This window comes from Moschus berezovskii, chromosome 14 (assembly GCF_049115385.1).
Source record: "Moschus berezovskii isolate FMDL1 chromosome 14, NW_MosBer_1.0, whole genome shotgun sequence".
In the NCBI taxonomy this organism is placed as follows: domain Eukaryota; kingdom Metazoa; phylum Chordata; class Mammalia; order Artiodactyla; family Moschidae; genus Moschus; species Moschus berezovskii.
In genome coordinates this window covers 78,299,665-78,326,119 of record NC_142473.1, presented here as the reverse complement: position 1 = coordinate 78,326,119, position 26,455 = coordinate 78,299,665, and the positions used below count along the sequence as shown (strand labels likewise).

At 42.6% G+C, this 26,455-nt stretch overlaps 1 protein-coding gene across 5 annotated transcripts in view; it reads right to left on the bottom strand.

Annotated features, from left to right (window-relative positions):
• Positions 1-16,175, bottom strand: part of ALKBH3 (alkB homolog 3, alpha-ketoglutarate dependent dioxygenase) — a 40,027-nt gene extending 23,852 nt beyond the window's left edge. The window contains exons 1-7 of one of the 5 annotated variants that reach the window (XM_055423872.2): positions 15,824-16,175; positions 14,210-14,355; positions 14,004-14,107; positions 13,163-13,197; positions 10,774-10,821; positions 4,856-4,959; positions 3,209-3,297 (exon numbers count right to left, since the gene is read on the bottom strand). In XM_055423872.2, coding sequence (XP_055279847.1) covers positions 3,209-3,297; positions 4,856-4,959; positions 10,774-10,821; positions 13,163-13,197; positions 14,004-14,107; positions 14,210-14,288 — 459 coding nt within the window. In that variant the 5' untranslated portion in view covers positions 14,289-14,355; positions 15,824-16,175. Of the gene's footprint in view, positions 1-3,208; positions 3,298-4,855; positions 4,960-10,773; positions 10,822-13,162; positions 13,198-14,003; positions 14,108-14,209; positions 14,356-15,654 lie in introns of all 5 variants that reach the window. The other 4 variants (XM_055423870.2, XM_055423871.2, XM_055423869.2 and 1 more) reach the window with 4 other exon arrangements.
• Between the last annotated feature and the right edge of the window lie 10,280 nt (positions 16,176-26,455).

Genomic DNA, 26,455 nt, shown 5'->3' with positions numbered 1-26,455 from the left:
GTGAACAGTTGACTCAATGGAAAAGACCCTGATACAGGGAAAGTCTTTAGTAGTCATTAAGCATAGTCAAGGATATTTAGTTCTTTCTCAAGGGCTATAGATAATAGTTTAGTCCCTAAGTCATATCTGACTCTTTTTGCGACCCCATGAACTGTAGCCCACCAAGTTCATCTGTCCATGGGATTCTCCAGGCAAGGATACTACAGTGGGTTGCCATTTCCTTCTCTAGGGGATCTTCCCAACCCAGGGATTGAACCTGTGTATCTTAAGTCTCCTGCATTGGCAGGCTATTCTTTACCACTAGGACCACCTGGGACGCTCGATACTGGGAACGACTGAAGGCAAAAGGAGAAGAGGGCAGCAGAAGATGAGATGGTTGGACTGATTCAATGACATGAACTTGGGTGAACTCTGGGAGGTGGTGAGGGACAGGGAGGCCTAGTGTGCTGCAGTCCATGAGGTCGCAAAGAATTGGCCATGACTGAATGACAAGAAGCAGCTTATCTTCGTGGGGATAAAGATCAGATGCTGGAATCATACACTTAACAAGAAACGCAGGAACATAAAGGAGGATGGTAGCTTTTCGGCAGTGTAACTGAGAAACTAATTAGCACTTCCCTGACTAGCTTAGGGACTGTGCTAACACCAAGTTTGCATTATGTTTCTGAGTGAATATATTTTTTTTTCTTGGTTATTTCTGGTGGTGAAGTAAGTAGAAAAGGAGAAAACAAGGAATAATGAACTAGGGGATTAATTTAGACTCTCCAACCAACACTCTATATACAGATCCCGCAGAACTGAAAGTCTAAATTAAAATCCAGTGTCATCTCACTGTTCAGTGAAGACATTCTATCCTTAAAAGACATTTGAGGAAAAGAGTATGAGAAAATACAAGGACCTATTTGGTGGACTTCACACAGTGTTTTGCAGAGACCCAGGTACCACAGAGATGCCTCTGGGACCACAGGAGGAGAAAGGAGAGGGCAAGCTGGTGGGATTACCAGTCAGTGAGGGGTACTCTTTCATTTCCATACAGTGGATTCATATAAGATTTAGCTTGGAAAAAAGACTAAAAGGGACTTCCCTGGTGGTTAAGAATCCACCTTCCAGTGTAGGGAACACAGGTTTGATCCCTGGTTGGGGAATAAGATCCCACACGCTGAGGGGCAACTAGCGAGCCTGCAAGCAGCAACTACTGATCCCTCGTGCTCAGAAGCCACCCACCCGTGTTCCACAATGACGGAAGCCTGCAAGTCGCAACTAGAGAAGCCCCCACGTGCTACAACTTGAGAAAACCTGCATGCCTTAATGAAAACCTAGCACAGCCAAAAAAAAGACTAAAAGATGTCTAAGTACCTATGACTGAACCTCCTCCTGTGCTATGGAATACTAAGCTTGAGGTAAAAACAACTTTAAAATTAAACTAATATCCCAAACACATATATACACATTAGGGAATCTTCCCTTAAAAAATCTGAGAAAGGGACGTCTGTTTTGATTTTGTTCCAGATGGTATACAAACTAAATCTATTAGCAATAAATACAAAGTTATGAGCCAGCCAAATTCAAATTAAAGAATTCTAATATGACAACCATATGATACTAGAATATGTTAATAATACAGCAAAATTAGATGTAGTATGTGAATAACTGATTTTATTTTTATAGAAAAACTGTCTACATATATTTGCTTAAAAAGAAAAAAAAAAGACTGGAACCAAGTTGGAAGCACTATCCAAAATTTTAATATTCTTCATATTTATCTGCAGTTTCTAAATTTTCAATAATAAATACATATTACTTATGATATAAGAAAAGGGTTGTCATTTAAACAATTCTTTTGAAGAGTTGTCAAAATGTCCCCAAGCATAAGTGATCACTCTGTCTCAGCAGACCTTACATGTCTTACATTTAACCTCAAGCAGTGGTTCTCAAGCAAGGTCAATTTGGAACCCCAACAGATGTTTAGCAACATGCAGAGTGATTTTTGATTGCCTTGACTGGGTAAGGGGTGCCTCTGGCATCTAGGGGCAGAAGTCACAGATACTGCTAAACACCCTACAATGCACAGGACAACCTAACAACAAAGAATTATTGTGCTTGAGATGTCAGTGACACCAAGGTTGGGAAATCCTGTTCTGAAAGATTAGCTCAAATGAAAGAACTTCTCTCCCACACGCTATTTAATCCTCAACTTCTCTGCTATAACTGTTGATAAGAAGATACATTAATTCTGGCAGAAACATAGCCAGCAGTTTATGCTGGACTGGCCTAGTTCAATTCTCTTCATGTTTCCAAGTCAATTTCAGATATAAAGGGTCTCTCACTACTTCCCTGGGTTACATTCTAAATGCAGCCTTAGAAACCAGAGCACTCATCTATCTCTTCATGTGAAAAAATCATGTTCCCTTCAGTCAATATTTTACCCCTGAACATTTTAGTAAAATGCTAGGTTATGATAAGAAATTACTAGGAGTTCTAAATGTGTCACATTTCTCTTTATTCCAATGCCATAAGAAAAACTCCATTTTCTTCAAAGTCTCCTTCAAAAAAAACCCCACAAAAACCATATTATTCTTTGCCAAAGGCAAGATTCCAGGGCTAAACAGAGAGCTATTTCTTGGATCTTAATTCCATCATCTGGATAAGCTTAATTTGTATATTAGAATCTCTTCGTCTTTCATGGATGTTTTTACAAACACAAGAAGCAGTAGAGACAAGCCAAAGCAACGATCAGTATGCGAACTGCAGCCACAGAACGAATACAAAGTCAACAAGAAAAGCAGCAGATTTTTCTCACAAATGGGAAAAGAGCCCGGGACATGGAGAGAAACATTCTGACCTCACTGGTCAGTTGTACGGATTTGGAACCACAGCAAATATCTACCAGGAGATACACAAAGGGCTATGGCAGAAAAGCTTGGGCAAGGGGGAGATTAGGAAAAGAAATGATTCATTTCTCTGAAATCCTTGAGTCTGGTTCTGGTTTACTCCAGTTTCAGTTTTTTTTCTCATCCTCTGACTTCATCTGTGGATCAAAAGCACATCAACGGTGATAAGCACAAAGACTCAGTGTTTGAGCTCGAAGGATTTTTTGAACTAGGAACCACCATGCAGCTCCGCAAGGTCATTTATTGTTATTTTACAGTCCTCTACAGTCACAGTATATCATCTATAAAACCATACCAATAACAACATTCCAACATACGTGAGGATTTGGTTCCATAGTGATTCTTGAATAAGTGTAAGGAAGTTCTCCATACCATGCTGTAAGTCTTGGTTGCTGGTAAGTTACATCTAAGAAAGAAAATACAGGGCCTTTGAAAGGGTTCAATGCTATTTTAGCTGTACCTACCGAGTGCCAACACCCTGCCTAGTAATGTATAAGGAGCTATGAGAAATACAGAGGAAGAGGCAGGATGGGCTCCGACCCAAGGTTCCACCTTCATAAAGGGCACGGGACTTCAGGAGTGGAATGGCGACAGCTAAAAGGATGGCAAGAGAAGGTCTACTGGCAGAACCAGTATGGGTGATGCTCTGGGGTGAGAATGTGTGCAACCCATTGTGTCAGTGGTGACACAAACAAGAGTGAAGGAGCCACACCGCAGGACAGAAGGATTCACATTAGGGAGGGTCTAAGATGCAGGACATGGAGGCTGAACACTTGCAGGTAGGAAACTGTGGCATGACTGTCCATACAGGAAACAAAACCAACTGTTCATCCATGTGCCACCACTATCTAAGCCCTTTTGATTCCAAATAAAGAAAAAGGTGCTCTGACCCACCACAGCACATAGTTAATTTCAGTCAGAAGTTTTTGATGTCCACTTTATAATTAGAGAAGGAGCTACCCGCAGATCTGCTATTTTTCCCTACAATTGATTTCAACCATTACAAGGACAACAATAATAATAAAAGCAGTTAACATTCACTGAAGGCTTACTATGTGCCAAGCATTCTGTTGAGTATGTTACCAGGCACAGTCTCATTTATTTATCACAACAACCTTACAAGATAGGGATTATTATCAGCTCTATTTTCTTGATCAGAAAAATTAAGAATCAGAAAATTACTTAACTATCATTTGTCTAAAATAAACAATCACTTTGAAAGAGCCAGCAATTGAAGCCAAGTCTGTCACCGAAAGCCCTGCTGTAGAAACTGCTGGGAATTAGAAGCCTGCCCTGAAAGAGCCGACTCTCCTTCTGACGCCTGTTACAAAAGTGATGCCAGTATACCTTGCCTCTTTCTCCACAGAAAATTTAAAATCACTCAATGTGCCAGGGAAAAAAAAAAATTCTATGCTAGAGCACCGACGCCCCCCAGTGACCACCTCTGGTATAGCAGGTACTGTTGCTTGTGTATACCCGCTCCAAGTCAGGTAATCTTGACAAGCTCAGAATACTACAAATGCTGAAGCTAAAGAAGACTTCCAGTGAAACTAGAGTGACAATAAAAAAGATAATAAAAAGAATATATGCCACACAGAATCAGAAAAAAACAAGTTCTGGAAGCTTCTATGAAGAAAGAGGGAAGCTGGCACCGTCTGAAGTAATGAATAGTGATCAAACATTAAGGGAGATAAGCACGTCAACCACAGCTCAGCCAAACCAAACTTCCTTCCTTTCCTTCAAAGCCCACCTTCTGCCACACACTGAGAACCACGTGCTGTGTCTTCTGTGAGGAACACTCTTCCCAGTCCCCTTTGGCGAATTCCTGCATAGTCAGGGTTCCACTTAGGCTTTGAAAATCTCTGTGTAAGTCTGGCTGTGATGCCAAGAAGCAAGGGTACTGGAAAACAATCTGGAAAGCAGGGCCAAACATCAACAACTATGATCTCAAGATATCCACTTACTGTCTCTGATGCCGGTCCTCTGTTTCCAGGGAACATCCCGACAAAGCTGTTCAAACACCAAGTCGGCCTCTTTCAAGTCAACAAAGCCAGGACACAAACACACCCTGGATGCAGAAAGAACAGTTACTAACTAAAGAACACAGAAGATGGGGTAGACTCCAACCATTAGCGGAGCAAATTAATCTGGACGATGCTTCCTTTCGTGGGTAGATGAAATCATCTTACCACACCCCCAGAGGGTGGTATCACCCAGATCATGATGCTCCAGATGAAAAACCAATCTCTGCCAAGTAAGACAGGCAATAAAACAGGCAATGAAGATAAGGAGGTACATGACGGCTTTCAGAGACATGGTTCAAATACTACCCCAGCACTGCTGGGCTGTGAAACCTTGGACAAGTTACTTAACCTCTCTGAACCTTGGCTTTTCTCATCTGTAACACAAAGATGCTCTCCACCTGATAGCATCACTTTGAAAAGTAGAATAATAAAATGCCTGGCCCTGTGTTACTTTAACAATTGAGAGTCTTCCGAGACTATGCCAATCATAGGGAAAGCAATCATTTATAACTGTAACAAACTAAACATATCCAAATGAGGATTTTTTCTCTCACTGAATATACACTTATTTCAACAACGCCAGTCAGCTCAGACTTGTTTTGGATATCTTCTTTTTCTCTCCTTTACTGAGGTTTAACTGAGGTATAGTATAATATACTATAAAATTCAACTTAGTGTAATGTCTTCAAGGTTTAGCCATGTTGTAGCAAATTATCAAAACAACATTTCTTTTTATGGTGGAATAAAATATTCCACTACATAGATATAACACCTTTTGTTTGTCCATTCACCAACTGATGGAGATTTGAGCTGTTTCTACTTTTGTCTATTTTGAATGCTGCTATGAACTTTCACACAGAAGTCTTTGTGTGGATGTATGTTTCCATTTCTCTTGAATAAGATACCTAAGCGTCAAACTGCTGGGTCATATGATAAAGGTATGCTTAACTTTTTAAGAAACCACCAAACTTTTTTCTAAGTGGATTGTACTATTTTACATTTCACCAGGAATACAGGAAGGCTCTAGTTTTTCCACATTCTCTCTTACAATAACACTTATTACTATATTTTTTGACTGTGGAAATTCTAGTGAATATAAAGTGGTATATCATTGTGGTTTTGATTTCAATGTCCCTAATATACTATTTCATTTTAACAATGCATTTGGATTTCTGGATAACTTTCTTAAGAAATGTTCTGAAAGACAGGAACATGCTCTTCAATAGCCTTACTGGTAATAAATTTTCACTCTTTGAAGGTACGTTTGATTTTTTTTAACAGTTTAACAAGGAATTTATTGATTTTAACCAGCTGTACAATTTCCAATGTTTGATCTGAATTATTATTTTTTCCAGTTTTACTGAGATATAACGGACATACAGCACTATATGCGTTTTCAGTGTAAAGCATAATAATTTGGCTTACACATACTGTGAGTTGCTATTTCAAAAGAGCCAAAGCTCACCTGAAGCCATACCAGATTAACAATCACATGTAACAAAAAGAATGCAACTGGTTTTCTTATGTGACTATTAAACTTGCTCTAAAAGGGAAGTTCTGAAAAGGGCTGTAACAATGGCAGTGCCATTGGACTAACTATAGAGACTTCCAATCCAAAAGCAACTCTTTCCAGGCAATTCACTTAGAAACATAAATTCTGATTTATTTAAACATCTCACTGATTTACAGTAACATGCACTAAGGTGATGCTTTCAAAATGAAATAATGACTACTGCCTGCTGCTGCTAAGTCACTTCAGTCGTGTCTGACTCTGTGTGACCCCATAGACGGAAGCCCACCAGGCTCCCCTGTCCCTGGGATTCTCCAGGCAAGAACACTGGAGTGGGCCTAACATACCCTAAATCACATATGCTTTAATGTTATTGAAATCTACCTTTATATAGCAATACAATATAACTTAACATATATATAATAATGCAGGATTAACACAATAATACATGCAATAATAAACAACCCCCTTCGTGGATCACAGCCTTGTCATGGTGAAGGGGTTTGTGTAACTCAGTGAAGCTATGAGCCATGCTGTGCAGGGCCACCCAAGACAGATGGGAAACAGTGAAGAGTTGTGACAAAACATGGTACACTGGGGGAGGAAACGGCAACCCAGCCTAGTATTCTTGCTGCAAGAACCCAATGAACAGTATGAAAAGACAAAAAGATATGACACCGGAAGATGAGCACCCTCCCCCTACCCAGGTCTGAAGGTATCCAATATGCTACTGGAGAAGAGCAGAGGGCAATTACTAATAGCTCCAGAGAGAATGAAGTGGTTGGGCAAAAGCAGAAATGTCGCTCAGTTGCAGATGTGTCTGGTGGGGAAAGCAAAGTCCAATGCTGAAAAGAATGGTATTTCATAGGAACCTGGAATGTTAGATCCATGAATCAAGGTAAACTGGACATGGTCAAGCTGGAGATAGTAAGACTGAACATTGACTTCTTACGGATCAGTGAACTAAAATGAATTAAATTCACGAACAGGTGAATTTAGTTCAGATGACCATTATATCTACTACTGTGGACAAGAATCCTTTAGAAGAAGTGGAGTAGCCTTCACAGTCAACAGAAGAGTCCCAAATGCAGTACTTGAGTCCAACCTCAAAAATGACAGAATGATCTTGGTTCATTGCCAAGGCAAACCATTCAACAATACAGTAATCCAAGTCTATGCCCCAACAACTGATGCTGAAGAAGCTGAAGTTGACTGGTTCTATGAAGATCTACAACACCTTCTAGAACTAACACACAAAAAAGATATTCTTTTCATCCCAGGGAATTGAAATGTAAATGTAGGAAGTCAAGAAATACTCAAAAGTGAAAGTGAAAGTCAGTCAGTCGTGTCCGACTCTTTGTGACCCCATGGACTACACAGTCCATGGAATCCTCCAGGCCAGAACACTTAAGTGGGCAGTCTTTCCCCTCCCCAGGGGATCTTCCCAACCCAGGGATCAAACCCAGGTCTCCCACATTGCAGGCAGATTCTTTATCAGCTGAGCCACCAGGGAAGTCCAAGAATACTGGAGTGGGTAGCCTATCCCTTCTCCAGCAGATCTTCCCAACCCAGGAATCAAACTGAGGTCTCCTGCGTTGCAGGCAGATTCTTTACCAGCTGAGCTACCAGGGAAGTCTACAAAAAAATACCCAAAAAAACAGGCAAGTTTGGCCTTAGAGTACAAAACGAAGCAGGGCAAAGGCTATTAGTTTTGTCAAGAGAACATGCTGGTCATAGCAAACACCCTTTTCTAACAACCCCAAAGATGACTTTACACTTGGACCTCACCAGATGGTCAAAACTGAAATCAGAGTATCTTCTTTACAGCTGAAGATGGAGAAACTCTACACAGTTAGCAAAAACAAGACCTGGAGCTGACTGTGGCTCAGATCATGAGCTCCTTATTGCAAAATTCAGGTTTAAATTGAAGAAAGTAGTGAAAACCACTATACCATTCAGGTATGACCTAAGTCAAACCCCTTACGATTGTATAGTGGAGGTGACGAACAGATTCAAGGCGTTAGATCTGATAGACAGAGTGCCTGCAGAGCTACGGACTCTGTATAGGAGGTGGTGACCAAAACCATCCCAAGGAAAAAGAAATGCAAGAAAGCAGTGGTTGTCTGAGGAGGCTTTACAAAGAGCTGAGGAAAGAGAAGCAAAAGGCAAGGGAGAAAGGGGAAGACACACCTAACTGAATGCAGAGTTCCAGAGAATAGCAAGGAGAGATAAGAAGGCTTTCTTCAATGAACAACGCAAAGAAATAGAGGAAAACAACAGAATGGGAAAGACTACAGATCTCTTCAAGAAAATTGAGATACCAAGGGAACATTTCATACAAAGATGGGCACAAGAATGGACAGAAACAGTAAGGATCTAACAGAAAGGGCAGAGATTAAGAGGAGAAAGAATACACAGAAGAACTATACAAAAAAGGTCTTAATGACCGGGATAACCATGATGGTGTGGTCATTCACCTAGAGCCAGACATCCTGGAGTGTGAAGTCAAGTGGGCCTTAGGAAGCATTACTGCAGACAAAGCTAGTGCAGGTGATGGAATTCCAGCTGAGCCGTTTAAAATCCTAAAAGATGATGCCGTTAAAGTGCTGCACTCAGTATGTCAGTAAATTTGGAAAACTCAGCAGTGACCACAGGACTGGAAAACGTTAGTTTTCATTCCAATCCCAAAGAAGGGCAATGTCAAAGAATGTTAAACTATCATAAATTGCACTCATTTCACATGATAACAACATTATACTCAAAATCTTTTAAGTAGGCTTCAGCAGTACATGAACTAAGAACATCCAGATGTACAAGCTGGATCTTGAAGAGGCAGAGGAACCAGAGATCAAATTACCAACATTTGCAGGATCATGGAAAAAGCAAGGGAATTCCAGAAAAATATCTACCTCTGCTTCATTGACTATGCTAAAGTCTGTGACTCTGTGGACCACAACGAACTGTGGAAAATTCTTCAAGAGATGGGAGTACCAGACCACCTTACCTGTCTCCTGAGAAACCTGTATGTGGGTCAAGAAGCAACAGTTAGAACCAGATGGAACAATGGACTGGTTCGAAATTGGGAAAGGAGTACATCAAGGCTGTATATTGCCACCCTGCTTATTTAACTTATATGCAGAGTACATCAGGTGAAATGTTGGGCTGGATGAAGCTCAAGCTGGAATCAAGACTACCACGAGAAATATCAACAACTTCAGATATGCAGATGATATCACTCTACTGGCAGAAAGTGAAGAGGAACTGAAGGGCCTCCTGATGAAGGTGAAAGAGTAGAGTGAAAAAGCTGGCTTGAAACTCAGCATTCAAAAAACTAAGATCATGGCATCTGGTCCCATCACTTCATGGCAAACATAAGGGGAAAAAGCAGAAGCAGTGAGATTTTTTCTCTTGGGCTCCAAAATCACTGTGGATGGTGACTGCAGCCATGAAATTATAAGACACCGGCTCCTTGGAATGAAAGCTATGACAAACCTAAATAGCATATTAGAAAGCAGGCCTATCACTTTGCTGACAAAGGTCTGCACAGTCAAAGCTATGGTTTTTCCAGTACTCATTACAGATGTGAGAGCTGGACCACAAAGAAGGCTGAGTGCCAAAGAACTGATCCTTTCAAATTGTGAGCCTGGAGAAGACTCTTGAGAGTCCCTTGGACCGAAAGGAGATCAAACCAGTCAATCCTAAAGGAAATCATTCCTGAATATTCATTCAGGACTGACGCTGAAGTTGAAGCTCCAATACTTTGGCCATGTGATGTGAAGAGCTGACTTGTTGAAAAAGACTCTGATGCTGGGAAAGACTGAAGGCAAAAGGAAAAGCAGGTGGCAGAGGATGAGATGGTTAGATAGCATCACTAGTTTAGCGGACATGAGTATGCGCAAACTCTGGGAAACAGTGGAGGACAAAGGAGCCTGGCACGCTCCAGTCCACGGGTTCCAAAGAGTCAGACCTGACTTAGCCACTGAACAACAACTGCAGCAATCTAACAATAATACATCACTCACAGCGCAGAAGCTGAGACCACACTCAACTTCAATTTAAACTACTATCTAGCACGAGGACAAAGTACTGAATCTCCCTGGACCTCATTTCCTCACATGAAAAACTGGAGAAGCAATAGTTACACTGTACCTGACAGAGAGGCTATGAAAGTGTTTTGAAGCTAGTATAAAAGGAGATATTACCACATATTTGCTCTCCAGGAATTTAAGGGGCAGATGTTACCTACTTTAATCAAGGTTAACATTCTAAAAGGAGAACATTCTAAATATTTCAAAAGACTTGAAGTAAGTGATTAATTATAGTCTCTTTCTAGTGAGAATTCACTTACCTAGATATGCCTGTGGGTGACATGCTGATTTCATACACACCCTCTTTACTAAAAAACCAAGAAAACAAAGACTTATTAGCACCAAGTTAAACAACACACTGCACTTAGTGGAAGGAAGAGCTGTCCTTGGGAGTGCACAGAGTCCCAGCTCACCAAAACCACTTCCTGATGAGGGCGCAAGACGAGGGAAATACAGCCCCACCTTCTTCTACCACTCAGATAAGGGGTAAGATGGTGGCAACCATTAACGGCCCTGGGTACAGAATCCCGACAAAATCAGGCCATGAAGGCAAAGGCCACGATAAATTCTTACTCTATACCTTCATATGTCACCCATAATTCAGGTTGATGTGGCGTAGGAATCTATCACACAAAGGGGTGCCAAACTGAGCATCCCCTTGGAGCCTGGTACACGGAGAGAGATAAACGGAACAAAAGTAGAAGGTCCCATGATAGAGTCCACCTCCTGACAGTTGCCACAGACTCAGCATCCTCCAGGGTAATTACTGCTAGGAATCTCCTGAATATACCACATGTCTGATCCCACGCTTTTCTACATGCTGGCATGTGTCCCCACTATCTAGCACCCCCAATCCAACTCGCCCCCAGCTTTGATCCAGTGGAAAATTCTAATTCATCCTTCAAAATCTCAGCTCAGTATCACTTTGTCTAAGCCTTTCCTGACCTGTGATCCAGTCAAATGATGTTACATATCTCATCCTCTGTGACCACTACACCTCACCGAGAAGGATACTGTTCCAAGATAGTCAGGATCACAATTTGTCAGACTACATGTCTATTTCATTTACTAGACTATGAGCTGCTGAAGGGCTGGAATGGGTGACTTTTCTGTCTCCTAGTGCCTAGCACACAACAGATGAACAGTAAAAAGTTTATTGAACTTAATCAAATGTATAAAAGTACGAAACTGTTATAGAAGGGCACGTCATGGTAAGAAATGTGATTCAGACTGGAGAGGTGTTTCTGTCCAGATAGCTGTGTCAGATGGTTCTCACAGAGATAAGTTATAGAGAATAATAGAAAGGGACACTATTTACGTCATTCTTTTCCAGGTGACTTAGCAGTTCATAATCTCTGAGCTGGGCCCTTAGGTGGATGTGTAAGCCACTCTGAGCCAAAATGTAGGCAGAGTTATTATCATAAACATATAGTATGTTTCAAAATATTAGTTGGCTATAAAGTTTCCTACAGTGCTCATACTTCAGCGCTATATTTTCAGCCATATTTAGAAAATGGTTCACTCCAAATATGAGGGATATTTCTGGCTATTAAAAAATCTAGCATAGCTAATTTTAGATAAACAGAATTAACAAACCCTATGGTCAAGTAGGAATGAGTACCATCATTTTTTGTCTCTGTCTTGGAAATTCACAATTGTCCGTTTTTTTCAACCTGAATGTCCCATTTGTAGCTTGTTTAACAGGTTTCTTGGCTTTGTTTCTTTTCCTTACCATCGATGGAGGTAGTATCACATTTGTATTTACAAAACAAAGGCTGTTAAAGCTACCAGACTGGGTCTTAAGTGATCATATAGTCCAACCCCTTAATATTACAGGCAAGGAAACACAAGTCCAGAGAGACAGTAATAACTTACCTAAGGACTAGTTACATAGCTGACTAGTGGCCAGGCCACAACTACACACCCTCTCTGAAAATATGATGATACTTGTGTTAGTTTCAAACTTTTATTATACAAGTTGACCTGCAAATAGTAAACAGCTTAATACTTGCTCATGAGCAATAGTACACATATAATGTTAATCTGCTAAAATAAAAGCATGCTTTCTACAGATAATTTATCTGCATTAGATGGAAACTGAGAAGCAGGACAAGAGAAATCAAAGCATCTTTCATCATTTTGAAAAAGAATATTTTTAGACACAGATCAATATAAAAGAAATGTTTATTATCATTTAATTGCTCTGGAACAATTCTGTGGTTTTAATAAATGAACTGTAAGAGCGTCTAGATTTCTAGCAGTTTTCATAGCATTGCTAGTAAATTGATATTAAAGGTTTTTTGAAGAACCATGTTTCAATGACTCAGGAAAAAAATTCCTGTGTCTTTACCTAAGAGATATTTTAGCTGCTATCTATATATATGTTAGTCAAACAGGGTCAGGAAATCTACACCAGTCAGAGTTTAAGGAACAGATATCTAGTTGCATTTTCCACACCATCAGCAAATTCAGAAAGGCTTCTCAAAATACCAGGTTTAAAGATATCTGAGATAAGGATATCCCAGCTTAAAATTTAAGACACTAATTGGCCATTATCTTTTCCAGATGGAAAAACCAGGTCTAGGGAAAGATCTGGGGCTCTCCATTTCACTGTGGGCAACAATTCCAGGAGGGCAGCAGTGTACTTACTCAATCACTCGTGGCTCTGGGGCTCTGCGTACCACCTGCAGGGAAACAGTCAGGTATTATTTCTGAAAGATTCCTAATCCCCAGGGAGGCTTCCTTGCAGAATTATGGTATCCTCTCATTTCTAGCTAAAATAAAACAGGTTTAAAACTATCCCTGTTTTATTCTAAGCTCTTAGTATCCCACCAGAAACTTCTGGTTCTACTCTTCTTAGAAATACTCCAGAGTGAGTAGTAGGCAGTAAAGGATGACAAAATTAGAATTAATATGTTTTCCTAGCAGTAAGCAGTTCTGGGGAAAAAAAAAAAAAAAACATTCTTTCCAAGGGATTTTTAAAAACAGAAGACATACTAGGAAATAATAGGTTTTAATCATTATTTATGCAATCATTACTACAGCAAGATACCTGATTTTTAGCTCCTTTTCTCCATGTTATTAAAAACGGCAACTCTTCCCCGTTTCTTACATTTTTCCCAGCGGGATTAAGCACTGCAATAGCTAAAATTTCAATCCAATTCTACAGATATTTGATACACTAGCATTTTTAGGACTGTTAGAACTTAGATAACTAATGCAAACTCTAGTCATGGTATAATCTCTAGTCACAGTACATCTCCTTGGCAAAAAAAAAAAAGGGAATTATATATGCCTATAAATTGGGGAAGACTACAAAGAATTCTCAGACATACTAAGAAACTGATACTCCACATTTCATTATTACTATAGGCCTTTCAGTTCTCTATTAGTGAGCTTATTCAATCACTATTTATTTGAGTGTCTACTATGTGACTGTTGCTTTTATAAATAAATCGTTGCTACTGATGAAGAAGAAACAAGAATTTACCTCCTGGGGTTCTTTGAACACAAACTGTCTGTCAGACAGATGCTGCTCCTTGTTCATCCAGGTTTTACCAGGTCTCTGTTGGAGATGGTTCTCAGCAGTGGGAGCTGAAAAGAGAGAAGATTCAAACCTTAACATCAATTAAAAGAGAACGATACTGGTCCACACACATACACACACAAAAACAGGAGATCCCCACAGGTCCTTGCCTGGCTGAGCAGTGGCCTGGCTCTTAGCAGGACCAGCCCAGGCTCCCTGGACTCGGGCTCGCCGTCTTTTGTCCTCCATGCCGACCAAGACTTCTACTCTTAGCTTTCAGAAAATTTCATTCCTGCTTCAAACTACACAATGGTATCTGTTTAAAGAAAAAAAAAAAAGATGCTTTAAGTTGGGGTTGTGAAAGCTTTGACTATAATCCTTTCAAGTAGATGAGATGACTCAATAGCAATCAGTGCTTCTACATAAAATCAACTCTGAGATCACAACATCTCAATCAGGACCCTACTAAGTTACTTGGGGATGCTGCTTTTAATGTTTATCTTTTGCAGTGTTTATCTTTTAATGATTTAGCTTATCACAGTACTTTCACTTCATTCACAAGAAAGTAGATAATAAGAAATTCTAAAACCAGGATCTACCATAAACCACATTACTCTTATTAGTCCCCCAAGACGACAATACAACGGAACTGTGATATGTCACCAAGATTCAGAAATAGGCTAAAACTCAGTTTCCCAGGGCATTTCCATACTCCATCCATCACCGGCTGCATCAAACTTCCCTTGAAGCTTGTTAAAAACACCTATGGCCTGTCTCAGAAGATTTGATGTTGGATGGATACAGGTGTCTCGTCATTGAAACAAGCGTTGTAGAAAATGCTGATAAAAAGATATGTAACGGCCACAAAGTTAAGTGGTTCACCCAGCGTCACTCAGGAAATCAACAGGTAATTAACGTTCAAATTTTACCACGTTCCAGTCTTCAGTTAAGTAAAAAATCCACATTATAATGACCAGTAATATTAATGACCAGTAATATTAATCTGACATTTTTGCCAGTAAAAGTCTAGCCCACACCAAATACAGAGCATACACATCCGCAAAGGAAAAAAAAAAAAATCGGGAACGCTGGGGGCACGTACGGACCTACAGTCCATTTTTTCATAGGTCCAAGACAACGTCACTCAAAAGTTCTCAAAGGTTAACAGGCTTTTTAATAGCTTGTTTAGCCTACAAATTCCCAGCCCCACTCACAGACTTTCTGATTCAGTAGAACTAAGCTGGTCCTGGGAATCTGTATGTTTAACAAATTCTCCCAAGTGATAAGCATGTAGGTTTTCTTATTTAATAAGTGGACAGAGGACAGAGGTTGCCATCTGCCCACAGAGTTAACGGCAGAACCAAACACCTACTCCCCAGTCCCACATGATTTTTAGAGGAAGCTCTTGGATGATGTTTTCTCTCAACTGAGGCCTTAAAACCTTAACGCGACAACCAGCTATCATTCTTGCTGTGTTCACTGGGGAGCGATGTGTTGTCAGGTGCGCCGCACGGCTGCTGAAAATAGATTCCAGAACCCCATCCCAGACAGACTAAACCTGCGGAGTCCCGGAAACTATTAACTAACCCCCACCTTCCACGCCGAGATTCTTTACCCGAATTAAGCACGAGAACCCCGCTTCCAGGGCCAAGAGCGAGCGCTCCAGCGGCAGCCAAAGGACTCGCTTTGAATCCAAATCTGACCCTGCCCAGCGGCGTGGCCTGAGGCAAACGCCTTCCCCTTTCCGAGTCAGTTTCCCCCTCTGTCAACAGAGGAGCCAATACCTCTCTCACGGTCCGAGTGAGAACTAAGCGAAGCTCGAAGGTGAAAGGGTCTGGTCCTCTCAGTAAGGCTTAAGCAACTTTATTTTAGACCCGTTTCTCCCCCTCCGCCCCGGGAGGCCCTGAATGAAGTCCCCTGAGGAAGGGACCTCAGGACGGTCCCCACAAGACGCAGCGACAGGCCGGGAGACCGGACCTGCCAGCGGAGCCGGGCGCGCAGGCTTTAAAGCCGCTCTTCCGAAAGCAACCCGCGCTGCCTCCGGACCGCCCTGCCGCCCGCGGTCTGCGGGAGTGTCACGGCCCCAGCCCGACTCCAGCACAACCCCACCGCAGGCGCACGGCGGCACGCACGTCCTCTGACGTCACGCACCGCCTCTTCCGGCGCCTCTTCCGGCGCCGCAGCGCGGGTGTCCGGGCGGCCCGGCGGCCCTAGAGCCGAAAGGGCCGGGTGTCTGAAGGTGACGCTGGCAGCGCTGGGGCTCGAGGGAAGCAGAGATTAAGTGCGGTGGAGCCCCGCTAAGGGAGGGCTGTGGCGATGGTGGGGATGAAGACGTTTCCTCGGCCGAAGTCCCACATCCCTAACCAGAGACGAGAGACATCCACGCGCCCGCTTCTTTGGTCCGTGCGGGAAGAGCGACCGAGCCCCAGCGGAAGGGCGGAGGCGCTGGGGAACCTGGTCGTGATGCGCCGAGCGGCAGCGTTTGACTTTTACCCTGAACTCCACTGAGAGTCTGAGATGCACCTCGTTTGTTTTCCCTGCAGCCGGTGCAGGCTTCTGTCATAGCGCTGAGAACTGCACCACGCCCTATTCGTCGCGGATCTGTAGTGCTAACAAAGTTTGCTTGAGAGAAGAGATCTGAGTTTCAGGCTATACACCTTTTTACTTGGTGTATAATCTAGGTCGGGTACCCTGCTTTTCAATGAAATGGGCATAGCTTTTCTGTCGGGAGGATTAAATGAGATAATGTATTTACAGAATTTAGCACGATGCCTGGAACACAATAGAAACTTAATAAATGTTAAGTGTCTTCAATCTGAGTTCTTGAGAAACATCTTTAAGTGGCTGTGTTAAATCATGTACCTTACAGTGTGAAAATAGCAGAAGTAGTGCTAAATTAACTACACCGTGTGCAAGTTATACTGTGGAAGTATTTAAAATAAACTGTGTTATATAGTGCTTAACCTGCAGAAAGCTCAGTATACCCCGTCAACAACCCTACGTTGTTGCTACTATCAAATCTAATTTCACAGCATCCATTACTCTTTATTATACTTTGTGACACTGAAGGGGAAAGGATTTATCCTTGAACTGAGAGGAGAGAAAAGTGGTAACGCCAGACTACAATTTTCATCTTTCTCCCCATCCCGTAAACTAAGGCTTCAGTTCAGTTCAGTCGCTCAGTTGTCTCTGACTCTTTGCGACCCCATGAATCACAGCATGCCAGGCCTCCCTGTCCATCACCAACTCCCGGAGTTCACTCAAACTCATGTCCATCGAGTCGGTGATGCCATCCAGCCATCTCATTCTCTGTCGTCCCCGTCTCCTCCCATCCCCAATCCCTCCTAGTATCAGACTCTTTTCCAGTGAGTCAACTCGTCGCATGAGGTGGCCAAAGTATTGAAGTTTCAGCTTTAGCATCAGTCCTTCCAATGAACACCCAGGATTGATCTCCTTGCAGTCCAAGGGACTCTCAAGAGTCTTCTCCAGCACCACAGTTCAAAAGCATCAATTCTTCGGTGATCAGCTTTCTTTACAGTCCAACTCTCACATCCATACATGACCACTGGAAAAACCATAGCCTTGACTAGACGGACCTTGGTTGGCAAAGTAATGTCTCTGCTTTTTAATATGCTATCTAGGTTGGTCATAACTTTCCTTCCAAGGAGTAAGCGTCTTTTAATTTCCTGGCTGAAATCAGCATCTGCAGTGATTTTGGAGCCCCCCAAAATAAAGTCTGACACTGTTTCCCCATCTATTTCCCATCCCATAAAGTAAGGTTCTTAGTGGTAAAGAACCCGCCTGATAATGCAGGAGATATGAGACATGTGGGTTTGATCCCTGGGTCAGGAAGATCCCCTGGAGAAGGAAATGGCACACCACTCCAGTATTCTTGCCTGGAGAATTGCATGGACAGAGGAGCCTGGTGGTCTATAGTCCATAGGGTCAAAAAGAATCAGACGCAATTGAAGTGACTTAGCCCGGTCAACAAACAACTTATCAGTGACTTCTGGCTCAGGAACCTTGTCTCTAATTCCAAAGGATGTCATTTCTTTCTTTTCAATGATTGTGGTTTTAGAATGGAAAGAAGTCCTGGACTGTCTTCCAAGTAAAAGTTCTTAAAAATCACTCCATGGTCTGCTTGCACCCAAAATAACCTTTAAAGATTTAGTAGAATCACCTGTATTTTCACCAAGTGCCCAATGCAATTCTGATGCACAGAATGTTTGAAACCCTTTGGGATGCATGTAGGGTGACAAATACATTCCAGGTTTTCTGGGACTGAGGGGTGCCCCTAGGATGCAGGACTTTAAGTGCTAAAGGTGGGCAAAGAGCCCTAGGCAAACAGATGGCAGGTCACCCTATATACCCTATATGTGAGTATATAGCTTTCAAAAGATGTTCTTGATGGCTGTTGGCATCCTGGGTTTCCTCATTTCTATTTGCAGTGTTTGTGTTTTTGTTTTCGTGGGTGGTGTGGAGACCGTGGGAGAGACAATAAAGGTAGGGGTGCATTGCCAGTCACCAGTGTGTTGACTCTCAGCCCCAATCCTTTTCTGCCTTGCTTGCAATACTGGGACGTTTCTTTCTTGCCATTTGGCCTGGTGTTAAGCGTCATCAGCAGAGGATGCTGGAGGGACATTAGAATGAGAAGGAACTCTTTCCCCCAATTCCAGGGTGCTCCTCTTAGCTAGCTCTTCAGTACATGGTAGCCTGATGTGATTGGCACCTCTCTGCAGTGAATTAGTTGAATTTACAGCCTTGTTAACAACTCCTGTGAAGTTGACATCATCTTCAACTGGAAGACATGGGATCCCAAAACTTGAAACAGGGAATATGTGCTTGGACCCAGGTGAAATAGACCATATGGAACTCCAAAGTCACCTGAGCCTCCCTTGGCAATGGCAGCAGTTTGCCCTCCTGTGTCTGAGGAGCCTGGTCATCCTCTGCTTAAAAGCCCCATAAAACCCTCAGCTGGAGCAGACGACGTGAAAAGTACAGCGCAGGTCTGTGCTTCCTGATGGGTTGGGAGTGCTTCCTGATTTGTGCCTGCCTTCGTGTTCTGCCTCAACATCAAGGTAGGTAGTGGCTATATATTGGAGTTTTCCTTTAACCCTTGTAAATGAAAAAAGTGAAAGTGAAGTCGCTCAGTCATGTCCAACTCTTTGGGATCCCATGGACTGTAGCCTACCACGCTCCTCCATCCATGGGATTTTCCAGGCAAGAATACTGGAGTGGACTGCCATTTCCTTCTTCAGGGGATCTTCCCAACCCAGGGATCAAACCCCGGGTCTCCCGCATTGTAAGCAGACGCTTTACCATCTGAGCCACTGGGGAAGTCTTACACCTTGTAGGTGATACCCAATTTCCCTCTCCGAATCACTATTTGATTTCTGTCTCCTCTTTGAGTCCTGACTGTTATGGTGTGCTTGTGGTAGCAGGGGTGGGAGCAGTGGCTGGCTCCAGTGGGCCTTCCATTGTAAGGGCGGGCCTTAAAACTGCCTCTGATTTAGACCCTTGTCATCCCTGACCCTTTACTCTTGCATTACCCTTCTTGGGTCTCTTCACCTGAGACAACCCTCCTGAAGCCCCAGTAGGTTTTTGCAGAATCCACTGGCTTGCCTGAACTCCAAAATCAGCATTTCTCAGCATGTGGTTAGACAACCATCTGCTCTGGAGTCAGTAGGGGATGCTTATAAATATGAAGATTATAAATACACTTATAAATATGAAGATCCCAGGCCCCCCACAATAAGATCCGGAGTTTGTGGATCTGGGGCAGGGCCCAACAATTTGCACTTTTAACAGTGCCTTGTCTCATTTTGTAAGAATTTTCAAAAATTCTCTTTACCCTTTGCTGCTGCCTGCTCTCTTCAAGTGATTGGTTTTCTGCTCAACATTTATCTTCGCCCCAGAATGGAAAAACTGATAGGTACTTTAAACACTGGTAGCTCTTAAATCATTCTGGGTAAGCCGCATACCAGAACTTATTTTCAGTTGCTGATTGTTACCCCAGACTCTTGCCAAACATTTAGTCCTGTGCTGCCTGTAGAGTACCTGCTGCTGAATTCTGTGAAAATCCAGCCCAAGGCAAATGATGGCCAACACGCTAATAGCTCTCAGTGAAGGTTTCATAAGCTATTCCCAGCTCCTGTCTCAGCTGCCAGAGGCTCAGCGTTTCCCGGCTAGAGGCCGGAGGGTGTGTGCATGGAGGTTTTCAGGTCTCTGCCAACTTTACACCATGATGAGGGAGACAGGATGTTTCCTCAAACTCCAGACAGGAACTCCTCCTGTTCAGTGCCCAGCATGATTGCGGATACTGCCAGAGATACGAACCTCAGTGTGAATGATTTGTTGCTGTTGTTTAGTTGCTAAGTCGTGTCTGGCTCTTGAGACCCCATGGACTGTAGCCTGCCAGGCTCCTCTGTCTATGGCATTTTCCCAGGCCAGACTGGGTTGCCATTCCCTTCTCCAGGGGATATTCCCAACCCAGGGATAGAGCCCAGGTCTCCCGCATTGCAGGAGGATTCTTAACCATCTGAGCCAGCAGGGAAGAGCAAGAATACTGGGGTGGGTAGTCTATTCCGTCTCCAGGTGATCTTCTGACCCAGGAATCAAATCAGGATCTGCACTGCAGGTGGATTCTTTACCAGCTGAGCTACCAGGGAAGCCCCTCCTTGTTATTAAATAGTAGCAAATAATATTATTTGTTAACATTTCTTGAGAGGTTCTTTTTTTAAAAAACACATTTATTTTTATTGTAACAAAGTGACTTGTACACTTTTAAACCTGAAAACTGACCAACATCTTTCCAGTGAAACAAAAAGAAAAATTTTAAAACAGGAACAAAATTACAATAGAGAATGTCAGTTGCAAATAAGATACTACAGGTTCTGCTGATTCTCCCATTGAGTGGCAAGGCTCCAGGCATCATTAGGAGAGAATTATATTTTAAAAGTGTCATCTTAAGCTGCAAACATGTCCATTAACCACCACAATTAAATATACCAAAGGAGAAGCCATGTTGTCAAAGTGCCCACTTAACCCACCCAAACATCTTACGAGCTTCTTCCACGTCAAGCGCTGCACCAGTTATTTTCGTGCTTTTACCAGTATACTTTTCAGAACAATCACGATGTAGGTAATATACATATTATCATATTTCTTATATATAATACAAAATATTACCAAATAGTCCCATTTTCAAAGGATAAAACTGAACCATCATGCTTCATGATGCCACCATGCTGCTGCGTCACTTCAGTCGTGTCCGACTCTGTGTGACCCCATAGACAGAAGCCTACCAGGGTCCCCTGTCCCTGGTATTCTCCAGGCAAGAACACTGGAGTGGGTTGCCATTTCCTTCTCCAATGTGTGAAAGTGAAAAGTGAAAGTGAAGTCGCTCAGTCGTGTCCGACCCTTAGCGACCCCACGGACTGCAGCCTACCAGGCTCCTCCATCCATGGGATTTTGTAGGCACGAGTACTGGAGTGGCTTGCCATTGCCACCATGCTACTTCTGTACAAATGCATGGTAGACTGAAAGCCAAATAGAAAAGGCATGACCATTCCCAAATGATACATGGAGCCATTTCCCAGGACCTCGTAGCTGGTTTCTTTCAGTGATTACAAAACTGAAGGGTTGGTAGCAATATTTTCCAGCAGATCCTGGGTTATGGGTCATTCTTAATGGCTCTATCTAGATGGCTTAGCAGATTCCTCTTAGAGTTACCTAGTCTTCAGAACTGTGTGAACTGTATTATTTCAAGTGTGTGAACTGTGTCTCAGCCTCACTATTTCCTCGGTGAGTAACTTCAGAAAGGTTACTTAAGCCCTTCCAACCTTAGTTTCCCCATCTATTGGACTGTGTAAAGATTTGCTCGTACATTCAGTAATATACTCATTTAATCAACTAATAATGAGTGCTGACTGTAGCTAGCATCATGCTAGACGCGAGGGACAAAGTTGTGATCAAGGCAGACCTGGTTCCTCCCCTCATGGAGGTTATAGTCTAGCAGGGGAGGTAGACATTTAAAAAACAGATGTTACAGTTGTCGTATTTTATATGAGACATGGGGGACCTAACCCAGTAGTGTCTGCATTGTATGCTGAGTGGTTGATTGGGAGTTCTGATTTGGATCTGATTCAGCAAGCAGGTCAGCAGTTGGTGCTTGGCTGGTCCAGATTAGTCCTGGCTCCATGTGGTCTCTCATCCTTGAGCGAGCTCACTAGGCATGATCTAATAGTGGTGTCAGGGGAGGTCTATGTAAACACACCCAAGACCTCTCCAGTCCCAGGCTTGGAAGTGGCACAGAACCACTTCATTTATTGGCTAAAGCAAGTCAGCCCCGGTTCAAAGAGTGGGGAAATAGACTTTACCTCTTGATTGGAGTTGTAAAGTCACATCCCAAAGGGTATGGAAAATGGGAGGAATAGAGTGTTGAAGCATTTTTTCAACCATTCTACCACATTCCATGATGGGGAATACTGGAGAAACAGAAAGCTGCTGCAGGAATAGAGGGTGAGGGAAGCAGTTTTTTGAGATGAAGTAGTGGCATCAATGATAAAGAATCTGCCTGCAATGCAGGAGACCTGGGTTCGATCCCTGGGTTGGGAAGATCCCCTGGAGGAGGGCATGGCAACCCACTCCAGTATTCTTGCCTGGAGAATCCCCATGGACAGAGGAGCCTGGCGGGCTACAGTCATGGGGTCCCAAAGAGTCGGAAACGACTGAGCAACTAAGCACAGCACAGAAAGAGTCAGACTGTTCAGGCCCTGAGAGGCATAATAAACTCTGAACGTTAATTTATACCTGGTATGAAGCATACGAGGGTTTCTACATAGCTCAGTTGGTAAATCATCTGCCTGCAATGCAGGAGACCTGGGTTCGATTCCTGGGTCAGGAAGATCCCCTGGAGAAGGAAATGGCAACCCACTCCAGTATTCTTGCCTGGAGAATCCCATGGGCAGAGGAGCCTGACAGGCTACAGTCTACGGGATTGCAAGAGTTGGACACGACTTAGTGACTAAACCACCACCACCACCATGAAGTATATGATTAACATTAAATGTTCTAGGGCCCTCCCTCCCTTACTTTCTGTTGTCAAGTCCACATGTTTTAAGAAGGTTTAAGATTTATACAATCTAAAGAGAAACCAGAATATTGGCCATTTTGTTTTTACGTGTGTCCTAAAGCAGGGATTGTTTTCTTTCAAGGGATTAGGATTCTGGTCAGAAAATAGTCAATAAAAGCTTATTACTGAGTAAATTAAAAGTACCTGAAATTATTAAGTTAATGATTAGTGGACTAAGTCCCTTAATGCCTTAGAAATAAATTATCCATTTTGTAGAAGCAAATCCATTATGTAGAGAAGCACAAAAGTTAAATCGATCTGCCTAGGTCTTTTGCCTGGAAAGAACCAGAGATGACATAGCTTTAAGTATTCATCCGAGGTTCCACTTATAACTCCCATAGGTTGTGTACTGCTTGCCAGTCACAATTGGTTTGTCCAGTTGTCAAATGCAGCCAACATCTGCAGCAGGGTGGATGCATGAATGAAAGAAACATAGTAAGCCGTCAGCAGGGGGTGTGCTAAAAGTGGCCTTGTATTTTTCATCCTTCTGGTAGCACTTGCTGGGCAGAAACTACATTTATAAGGTATGAGTCTGCAAGGATTCTTCCAGGTCTTGCCCCATCGTCCTCTCAGGGGCAGAGAAGTGGCTTCACAGAGACGAGCTAGTCAGTAGAACATTAGGTAGGAGAATCTGGCTCCATGTGGGGAAAGTACATAGAGATTCTGTTTTTAGAAATTAGGTTGGAGATCCTGAGGGATATCTGCTATAAAACACTAATAAAAGATAAAATGCTTTTCAATAAATGAATTAGCCTGTGCAAAAAAAAAAAAAAAAAAAGATTTCTTCTGAGACCAGGTGGAGAAGGCAATGGCAAGCCACTCCAGTACTCTCGCCTGGAAAATCCCACGGACGGAGGAGCCTGGTGGGCTGCAGTCCATGGAGTCGCTAAGAGTTGGACATGACTGAGCAACTTCACTTTCACTCTTCCTTTCGTGCATTGGAGAAGGAAATGGCAACCCACTCCAGTGTTCTTGCCTGGAGAATCCCAGAGACGGGGGAACCTGGTGGACTGCCGTCTATGGGGTCGCACAGTCGGACATGACTGAAGCGAGTTAGCAGCAGCAGCAGCTGAGACCAGGAATAATGTGGGAATCTGAGTCCAGAGAGATGAGTGAGCTGGGACATACACACTCCTGGGTGGCCAACTGCTTGGATATTCCTGGGGAAAGGGGCAGATGGGTTGGGACAGGATGGAGACCAAACGCAGGAAAGAGAGTTACTAGCAGAGACCCACGTAAAGCTGGGACCCAGGAAGGAGTCAATACCAGAAAGGGGTGCAGAAATCTCACAGAGGCCAATAGCAAGGAAACGTTTTTGTCCTGGCATTAACTAAGGGTAGGAAGAACTCTTCCCTGAGAATTCATGGCCACTAGCCTAATTTTCCATGGGTTTAACTGACAACCCACTCCAGGACTCTTGTCTGGAAAATCCCATGGATGGACAGAGGAGCCTGGTAGGCTACAGTCCATGGGGTTGTAAAGAGTCGGACATGATGGAGTGACTTCACTTTCTCTGCTTTCTTTCTGTAAGAACAAATTAATAGCATTTGTACAATTTCCCTGTCCCCTTCCCCACACCCAGGAACAACAGAAACCCAACAGCTGCAAACCTGAGAATTTTAATATAAAGCAGGTGAAAATCGGTAATGCCCCCATACCTGATGAAAACAAACACAAGTCTTGCCAGGAAAATTTACACTCAATAGATTCTGAATAATTTCAATATAGGTCTAATGAAAAACTCACACGAATCATGAAAAATATGGGGAAATGAAGTACCATTAGCAAAAGTCAGCAGAAACAATAGAAACATCTACAAAAAATGCCGGATTATTGGAACTATAAGAAACACAACATAATGGTGTTTAATGTGTTGAAATAAATAAAACAAAGACGTAAGTATAGTTGAAACCATAAAAAATTCAAAGTTTTTTTTTAAAGAACCAAATGCAACAATTAAAAAGTCAGTGAAGCCCCTATTTTTCAGTGGGACATGGTAGCAGCGAGCAGTCATTATTAGAGTAGGAAAAATAAACAATTATAAATAATTTTTCTTTGAAGACACTGGAGATATTTGGATGCAATGAGGACTAGCTTAACTAAAATTCTAGAGAAAGAGCCCTCACTAGGTGAGCTGGCTATGTTCTTCCCCGGGGACGTTTCCAAGCATGACACTGATGACTGCCAAAGTCAGTGGCACCTCTACAAGGGGAGAGAGACTCCAACAGGTCTTTGGACAGCCGCTGGGATGGCATGACGGACTGGATCTAGCAGCACTCTCAGACGCATGACCAGTTCCCCCTACAAGGCGTCCGCTGAGTATTACGGCTGCACAGAAGGGTAGAGGTCTGGGACGAAAAGACAAGGGGAAACCTCTCATGGTCTTACTTTGCTTGAAAAACTAAATTTTCAGAAAGATGAGCCCACAAGAAACACATGACAGGTTTCATTCTGCTGACATGTCAAATGACAGTGGCAATGGATATAATGAAAGTGGCAACCTAACCCTAGCTCAGCTCAGGACTTATCTGGGTTGAAGTGATGGGTCTCCATCCCATCTACTAGGGAGGAGGCAAAGGCTGCCTAAAGAAAGACAGCGTTGACTTCAGTCTTGGTTCTTTTATATAGAATCTCTGGCACGCAGTATTTAAAAATTGTGGGACATGTGAGGAGGCAGAAAAATGGGACCTCTTCTCAAAAGAAAAAAATAAGTAGATCCACAGATGATCCAAATATAGGAAAAAGCAGACAAGGACTTTCAAACAATTAGAATATTTATAAAAATAGAGGAAGTAGGCAAAACATGAAAAAGGGAGTATTTAAATAGATGACTAGAAGTTACATTAAAGGATCAAATGAACATTCCAGAGGTGAAATGTATTAATACCTGATATTACATGGATTTGACAGCAGGAAGTACCTTCAATATGCTAGGATTAGTGAACTTAAAACATAGTTGATAGAAAAGAAGCTAAGCAGAAGTAACCTGAACACTCTTATTATATAATCCAGTAATCATGCTCCATGGTATTTACCCCAAACGAGTTGAAAACTTTTGTCCACACAAAACCCTGCACACAAATGATTATAGCAGCTTTATTCATAATTGTCCAAACCAGAAGCAACCAATATGCCCTTCAATAGGTGAATGGATAAGCAAACTGTGGTGCATTGGTACAATGGGATATTATTCAGCAATAAAAAGAATAGAGCTATTAAGCCTTGAAAAGTCATAGAGGAAACTTAAATGCATATGAAGTGAAAAAAAAAAGTCTGAAAAGTC